The sequence below is a fragment of the Danio rerio genome, chromosome 1 (assembly GCF_052040795.2).
Source record: "Danio rerio strain M-AB ecotype USA chromosome 1, GRCz13ab, whole genome shotgun sequence".
NCBI lineage: Eukaryota > Metazoa > Chordata > Actinopteri > Cypriniformes > Danionidae > Danio > Danio rerio.
This window is the reverse complement of record NC_141021.1, coordinates 54698060-54707368: the sequence shown is the minus strand read 5'-3', so window position 1 is coordinate 54707368 and position 9309 is coordinate 54698060. Positions and strand designations below refer to the sequence as shown.

General features: G+C 35.4%; 1 protein-coding gene across 1 annotated transcript; it reads left to right on the top strand.

Moving 5' to 3' along the window:
• The first annotated feature begins 53 nt into the window (after window positions 1-53).
• pld6 (phospholipase D family, member 6) lies at window positions 54-7672 on the top strand. Its single transcript, NM_001089414.1, is given in 4 exon segments — window positions 54-143; window positions 1700-1887; window positions 4112-4335; window positions 6874-7672. Coding segments are annotated over 4 exon segments (684 nt in total). The 5' UTR covers window positions 54-125; the 3' UTR covers window positions 7128-7672.
• Window positions 7673-9309: the final 1637 nt, after the last annotated feature.

The following is a 9309-nucleotide window of genomic DNA, read 5'->3' as shown; positions in this document are numbered from 1 at the left end:
TAATTTGGATCCGTGTTTTAGTTCGTTTTGTGAATTTGTTTAATCGATTCATTAGAATCAAATCACAGGAATGATTCGTTCGTTCGAAACCGAATGAACAGCATGTGATTTTAATTGTCATCTCGATGGACGTGTTCAAACAGGTATTTTATCAACATTCATATCACATTATGGCTTTTGAAACGCTTTTTTGACAAGTTAGTACCGTGACGAATGACAAAATGTACTTCAGTTATTAATTTTATCGTCGCTTTTTTGAGAGGAAGAAGAAGGAAAAGCCTAATTTTAGGCTAGCAGCTAGCCTCTGCTTATGTCCAGGTTGTCCACGGGGTCTTAAAATATCTTTAACCTCTGAAACAAAATTTTAGGCCTTAAAAAGTATTACATTCACTGAAATATTGTGTTGTAGGTGTTAAATCGTTTTAAACATATCTTAATTTCCTCATGTCCAAGTAAAAAACGCACCCAATCACCAATATCCATCTCAAAACTTGATATGAGCAATTCCATGCAAATGTCAACCTTCCCATGAAAAAAATAGTGTTTTATCAAAATAGTGAAACCCGGCTTTCTAAGTTTTTTTGTGTGTTGTTAAGCTTTTATTTTTACAGTTTCTGTAAAAATACTCATAAATGTCTCTGTCAGTGTTTTCAAACTATTTGATTTACCAAAGTCACACATGTGCCAATTTCACATCCGTCACATCAGTTTTTCTCATTTAAAATGTAAGTAATGTTTACAGATTGATACCTTCTGATCCCATAATTCTGTGGAAAATATACACAGATGTTTCAACATAATGTTAACATATACTTTCTCTGTGAATTTATGTTTTAAGTTTGTACCGCAAACGTCACATCCACAACATTATATCCATAACACATCCACAGCTATTATATGTTTTTTTTATTACAAGGAGATATAATTCACAACAGCTGTTAGACATTTTTACAGCAAATTCTCCAAATTAAATTCTCTTAGCAGGAAACTAAAGCAACACATCCATTTACATGATTTTCCATTAATACATTTTTTACTATTTTATACTATTTACAAAAGTAAGTTGGCCGTTATAAGTCTAAAATTAAGCCAATATAAGTCTAAAATTTTATTCATACTCTGCTTAAAAATGTGTTAAACTACTCTGTCATTTATATGAAAACCACAACCTTGTTGATTTCTGCTCCATAATATAATTGCTAAATTGATCGTTAAATTTTATACTCTTGTGCACTGATCATAACATTATTGTGCAGTTCAATATAAATGTCCTTCATGACTGATTTATTTTGGTCCTTATAAATAAGTATGAGTATGAAAATATGAAAGTGAAAGAATGTAAATGGATGGTCTGAAGCAATGGACACAGGTCATTATGCATTAATAATGTTAAATTTTTGTCACTGACCAGAATCAGAAATGAGTGTTCATGATTTGTGACTGACTGTTTACATGAACTACAGATTACAACATTTAAAGTGGATCAAAATCTTTGATCAAATTTTCCCACAAACCTTTGAACAACATCTATTCTTGTCTTAGGAAATTTAAGAAAAACATTTTTATCCTGACTGCTGTATAAAGTATATGCGGTACTCAAACAAGTTTTAGATAAAAATGTACATGTGTTTGTTCCTAAAGTGTAATTTAACACAGAAATTATTGTTCTAATGTTTTGTTTTTCTCTCTTTGTTCTCAGATGTCATTTAAGGAGCTGATGAAAGTGTTGGGCCTGGGAACTGTTGCGTTTGTTCTGGGTGTGGAGTGGTTAAACTGGCTGACGCGCCGGCTGAGAGACTCTCGAGGGCCCTTAAAAGAAGTGCTTTTCTTTCCTTCACCTCAAGTCTGCGTTGAGCACCTGTTCACATCTCACCGAAGCTTTCCCTGGTACTTCAGTCAACCTTTTCGAATCAAACTAATGCATTTGACCAAATGTCAACCTCTCCATGGAAAAAAAAGGTTTTGCCAAAATAGTGGAGCCCTTTCTACGTTGTTTGCCTGGGCTTGTATTTTATAGTACTGCAAAAATACTCTAAAATGTCTCTGACAATGATTTCAAACAATTATGTTTGAATTACCAAAGTCACACAAGCGCCAATTTCCCATCTGTCACGTCCATAACTGAGCTTTTCCCTCATAAATGCAAAAAAGTAAGATAATAATTTTAGTTTCATAGAGAGACAACTCGTATCCTTTTGATTAGCATTGTTTCTTTTGGGTTGTGCAGTTTAATTCACCGTATTTCTAGTATGATGTAGACTGTTGGTCACATTCATAATGCATGTTTATTTTCCGCATTTAAAATCTAAAAAATGTTCACAGATTTAGTTATTTTTCTGGTCCCATAACTCTAGTTAGTTGTTTTGGACAATATAAACAGATGTTTCAATTTAATGTTAACATACACTACCTGACAAAAGTCTTATCGCCGATCCCAGTTGTAAGAGCGTCAAATAATAACTGGTCTTCTAGTTGATAATTTGGGAAAGTGGCAGAAGGTAAATGTTTCTGATGAATCATCTGTTAGACTGCATCCCAATCATAACAAATACTACAAAAGACCTATTGGAACCCACATGGACCCAAAATACTCACAGAAGTGAGTCAAGTGTGGTTAAGGAAAAATCATGGTTTGGGGTTACATTCAGTATGGGGGCATGTGAGAGATCTGCAGAGTGGATGGCAACATCAACAGCCTGAGGTATCAAGACATTTGTGCTGCTCATTACATTACAAAGCACAGTAGAGGGCAAATTCTCCAGCAGGACGGTGCTCCTTCTCATACTTCAGCCTCCAAATTACAGTTCCTGAAAGCAAAGAAGGTCAATGTGCTCCAGGATTGGTCAGCGCAGTCACCAAACTTGAACATTATTGAGCATGTCTGGGGTAACATGATTGAGGCATTGAAAATGACTCCAAAGAATCTTGATGAACTCTGGGAGTCCTGCTAGTACGCTTTCTTTGCCATTCCAGATGACTTTATTAATACAGGGTTTCTGCAGGGTCTTAAAAAGTCTTAAATGTCAAAATCCAAATTTTAGGCCTTAAAATGTCTTAAATTTACTGAAATATTTTGTTGTAGTTCTTAAATCTATATTTAAACAGGTAATAAATTGTCCTTTGTTCATGTATTGCTACCAGATCTGGCCAAAACCCATACAATCACACAGTCATCTTAATAAAACTTTAAACTTTTTATTTAAAAATGCAATTTTTTAAACTTTATTTGTCATAATGGTTTAATTGTTTGCCTTACATTAACATTTGTTTAAATGTTCTCCGTGTATTTACTGCTGAGGACACCGACCTGGATAAATTGTTGTGCATGAATTTAGTTTATTTTAGTTTTTAAAACTTTTTAAACATTTGTTCATTTTTCTTTTATTTTAAAGAAAATTTATGTTGCAAAAAAATGTATGGAAACAAGTAGAGCTTGAATATTTAAAATATTTTTCTAAAAAAAAAAAATTATTATTATATTATTAAATTATAAGTTTTTTTTGAAAGGGCAAACAAAAATCTTTTCCATCTGGGCCATTTGTAAAATTCCTTAGCCTTTAGCTCTTAATGGGTCTAAAATTCCATTTATAATGGTCTTAAAAATGTCCTAAAGTCTTAAGTTTAACTCGGTGGAACCTGCAGAAACCCTGCAATAAGTGATTTGATCATTGCAGAGATGTATGGATGCAGTCCTCCAAGCTCATGGGAGTCAGACACAATATTCATACTGTTTCTACTGCAGCATGACTTTATATTGTATACTGGACATTATTTCTGTTAAGTGACAAGACTTTTGTCTAAGCAAAGTCAGAGCTTACCTGTTCTAATTAAATAATTAAAAATCAAGGCATGATCATATTTAATTTTGGTAAAATAAGCGTAATCTAGAGTCCTTTGCCTTTCATATAAGCCACTTCTGATACCAAACAATCAACTAGAAGTCAAGTTATTATTTGTTGTTCCTAAAACTTGAATAGGCTTTTGTCAGGTAGTGTTTACTTTCTCTGTGAATGTATGTCTTAATTTTTTACTGCAAATCTCACACCCATAATGCTGAAATTGCTCTAATGTGTAACACAGCATATTTCTTTAATTCTCTTTCCACCGTCAGTGCTTGTCCTTTTCCTCACGGCATTCAGACGTCTTTTTCCCGGCTCCTCGAGCATCTCCTCTCTGCACGTACGTCACTGGAAATGTGCATTTTCTCTTTCTCCAACATGGAGATGAGCAGGGCGATTCTGCTGCTGCACAAACGGGGAGTTGTTGTACGTGTGGTTACAGACAGAGACTACATGACCATCACTGGATCCCAGATCGGTGCTCTTCGAAAGGCAGGTGTGTACTTACATTAAATGTGACTTCATAGCTTTGAGAGATTAAAAGTTCTGCCATTGTCTGCAAAATTGATCTCAGTAATTCCAAAATAACAGCATAAAAAACAAAGAGGCTATAGTTACAGTCTTCTGAAGACATATATTACATTTTAAGAATTTATATTACCGTGTGAGAAATCTGAACATTAAAGAAATTATCTTAAAAACAAAAAGTGTTTAAATGTGTTGTTTCCAAATCTAATGAGTCGTAGTTGAGTATGCTTTATGTAACGCAAGATGATTTCTGTAATATTTAGTACAATACAAACAACATATATATATATATATATATATATATATATATATATATATATATATATTTTTTTTTTTTTTTTATTATTATATATATATATATATATATATATATATATATATATATATATATATATATATATATATATATATTTTTTTTTTTTTTTTTTTATACAAATCACCAATATTGATCATATTTACAGGCCTTTGAAGTGGAAAATATTTAAATTTATAAAAATTTATAAAAATGTACAAAAAAATTTTTTTAAAAGGATGTAAATATGCTGAAATGTTCCGAAATCTTAGTGTTTCTTTTAAATAGGCTTTTTGTAATGCAGGAATTCTGTAGTATATGTAATAAAATATTTAAAATATTGGATATGAAATAAGTAATGTATACAAATATTTTATTTAATACATTTGCGTTATTTATTAAATTACACACACATTTATTTTGATGGATGGATGAGAAGCTGCAGGTGTGAGTAGGTCACCAGTGGGTGTCACCGGGGTCTTTCAGGAATCAGTCTCAAACTCTCCACTCCTCCACGACCACCACAGCATCTGCTCAAGATACGGCCTGGTCTAGGATTATGGAGACCTCGGGATAATGAAAAACAGGCTAACATAAGCGTAGATGCAGTTCAAATTGTAATGTTATTTGGGAAGTGTTCCTAGCTCCGGTTGCCCTTAATCAGGGATGTCCAAACTTAGTCCTGGAGGGCTGGTGTCCTAGAGAGTTTAGCTCTAACCCTAATCAAACACACCTGAACCAGCTAATCAAGCTCTTTTTAGGTATACTAGACTTCCAGGCAGTTGTGTGGGAGGAAGTTGGAACATGCAGGACACCGGCCCTTCAGGACCGACTGAACACCCCTGCCTTAAATAATGCAGCCTAACAATCCTTTAGAGCAGGGATGTCAAACTCCATTCCTGGAGGGCCGCAGCCCTGCACAGTTTAGTTCCTATCCTAATTAAATACACCTGATCAAACTAATTGAGTCCTTCAGGCTTGTTTGAAACCTACAGGTAAGTGCGTTTGAGGAGGGTTGGAACTAAACTGTGCAGAGCTGCGGCCCTCCAGGAATTGAGTTTGACATCCCTGCTTTAGAGTATTGGGATTTCGAAAGCGTTTGAGTTTTATGTGTATGCTAGTGCAAAGAGATGTGTATAGATAGATAGATAGATATTATATGATGGTTATCCATATAGACAACAAACACCACAGAAATGATATGATTTTTACAGACCTTGCTTGAAAAAAAATTATTAAAAAAGGATTAAATTATGTCTAAGTCTATATTTTTAGGTTTGCATATATATTTAAATATTTACAGTTATGTGAAACGAACATATTAAATACCATAAATGTTTGAAATGTTTGAAAAATGTCATTATATCAACCTCATCATTATATTCGGCATGGGCCTGTCCTCACACCTCTGTGGTATGCGCTGTGAAATGATTCATAGTCAGAACTTGCACAATTATTGCCAGTGATTGTTCATACCTATATTACAACAGCAGCACGCCTCACACATGTTCAGTCTGGCTCAACCTTTATTATTTCAGTGGACACTTTTTTCAATTCCTGCAAGCTATTGCATTCAACTAGGACAGTCTCTTATGCGTTAATAGTTCTAACTTTAAGGGAGACTCCAGTTATTTTATAAATAGGCTCATTGACTGCTCCCTAAGAGTTAAACAGTTGACTTTGAGCATTTTTTTAATTCATTCATCCGATTTTTAGGTGTGGCGGGAGCACTTTTAGCTTAGCTTAGCATAAATCATTGAATCGGATTAGACCGTTAGCATCATGCTTCATAATTACCAAATACTTTTGATAATTTTTCTATTTTAAGTTAGAAGTTACCAAGCTGGGGACTATTTTCATGTTCTATCATTGTGTCTGCTGCAGCCATGGTATGACAGCGAAGTTCCTCAGTTGTTATGCCAGAATGAGAGTATAGTTCTTGTCCATATCTACTTAAAAATAGCAACTTAACATTTTCTGTCTCTCTTAGTACATGATGTAACTACAGAAGTGTAAAGCTTTGAATAGACAAATTATCAAAACTCTGATCATTTTTGAGCATGATGCTAACGGTCTAATCCGATTCAGTGATGTATGCTAAGCTAAGCTAAAAGTGCTCTCGCATGACCCGGAGATTGGCTTGACATCACATCTGTCATCAATTTGCAAGTGGATTAGGAGCTAATGCATATTTTCCGTCCTCTTCTGTCACAGGCATCAGTGTGAGGCATGAGATGAGCTCGGCTGTTCATATGCATCATAAGTTTGCATTAGTGGACGGCAGAAAGCTGATCAGCGGCTCCCTCAACTGGACACTCACCGCAGTCCAGAGCAACAAGGAGAACGTGATCATCACAGAGGAGCCGGAGCTCGTGCGGCCCTTCCAGCAGGAGTTCCTCAAGCTGTGGGAGGCCAGCGATCCGGCCAATCTCAAGCTCCAAAGCAAAAACGGTCAGATAAAGAAGTAGTGTGCACAATGTAGTGTACATAGGGATTTATGTTTATGTCCTAAAGGTTTCATCAGGGAGGAGTTTGTTTCATATGTTTAATAGCTTTTAAAAGTTAAAGGAGTTTTATTTCATGACAATCTGAACACCTTTAGGACTTTAATGACTTGAGAAAAGTTCAACATTTCTTTAGTTCTTTAAAATTCTAGTTTTATTTTTTTAAACATGTGCTGTAATCTAAGTAAGCACTAGTTCAAATATAGACATCTGCTTCGCTAATTCACATCTCTGCTTACCTAGTGTGTAAAGCAAGCTGAAACCTGTGTGTTTATAGCCGTGCCTTTAGTTGCTCAATCCCTAATGGCTGCTCGCCTTTTGTGTTCCTCTATTGTAACTTGTAGGTTTTAGATAAGCTTATTTCTGTACATATTTTCAATTCATATTCATATATGAACCCATATGTTGCATAAATATATAAAAAGGATACATAGCTGTTCTCATTTACTTAATTTAATGTTGTGGTTGTCTTTGTTTTGTTATATTTTAATAAATTGACTTCATATACTATAAAACCAGAAGTTCATTCATTCACTCATTTTCTTTTCGGCTTAGTCCCTTTATTAATCCGGGGTCGCCACAGCGGAATGAACCGCCAACTAATCCAGCAAGTTTTTACGCAGCGGATGCCCTTCCAGCTGCAACCCATCTCTGGGAAACATCCACACACACTCAATCACACTAAATTCACTAAGGACAATTTAGCCTACCCAATTCACCTGTACTTGATGTCTTTTGACTGTGGGGGAAACCGGAGCACCCGGAAAAAACCCACGCCAAGACTCGAACCTGCAACCTTCTTGCTGTAAGGCGACAGCACTACCTACTGCGCCACTGCGTTGCCACAACCAGATGTTTTTGATGTTAATAATAATTTACTGGACTTGTGTCTGTTTGTAACTGAATACTAGGAGCTTATCAATAGTTTATTCCATATATTACACTTTAGGTGCCTTAATAATGGTAATGGTTTGTTAATAATAATATAGTTTGTAAAATTATAAATTGGTTATATATATATATATATTGTAGGTTAAATTCAGTTATTTTGCAACACACAGGAAACATTAGATTATTAATTTTTGATTGATTCCTAGATTAAAATAAAGGCATTAGATGTAAACAGTTAGCTGGAAACGACAAAATATTTCTTTACTCCAAAAATAATTTTAAATGTGGGACAAGGTAGGCCAAACCTACGTGGCCTACATATCAATTTTTAACATCTGGGCCAAATACTACATTTGACATCTGGCCCATGTCTCGCATGCTGCCTTAAAGCCAGAATTCTTTGCTCCCTGGGTCGAGTCTGTTTGCAAGTTCTGCAATCAAGCTTGAAACGTCGAGGTGATGGAGCTTTTTTAGTAGCAGCTCCAAGACTTTGGAACGATCTTCCACTAACATTGAGAACATCAGCAAGTTTTGAGTCTTTTCAGAGGTCAATGAAAACACACCTATTTAGCTTTTAATCAGGTGTTGTGAGTCTATATACTTGTGTGTTTGCATGTTTTATGGGTTTTTATGTACAGCACTTTAGTACCCGTTGTGGTTGGTTGAAAGTGCTTTAAAAAATAAATGGAGTTAAGTAATAAACATCTGACCTCTTCCCAACAGGGAAATCCACCAAGAATACATGATTACATGCTGTCATGGCTTATAATAGAAGTCAATGGGGCAAAAACAGACACTAACATAACGAAAGGGTAGTCAATTTAAGTGTATTGTTGAGTTTTTGAAAAATTTCAAAGCATTTTCCCCAAATATGTCAAATATAAGATTTGTCACCAAAAAAGTCATTACATTTGCTAACACACGGAAAATTGTGGCTAAATTAAGACTGCAAATCGCCTCAGAGTAGGTGAAAACATCCCCAACATCACACAAGGGCACCATGCTAGCCATAAATCTGCTGACAATCGTGCTTTTCTTCATCTTTTGAGAATGCTAATGACACTACTTTCCCACAATGACCCGTATGTAAACAGCAGACGATAATGCTGTGTGGCTGACAGGGGACCTGTTGATTGGCTGCTCAGTAAGTGCAGGCTGGACGCTCGCCAGGCCCGCCGGCTGATCTGGAAACAGTTGTCTCCGTTTGGCCGAGCCGTCAGCACAAATAAAAACTGGTCGTCAGCCAGGACTCTGC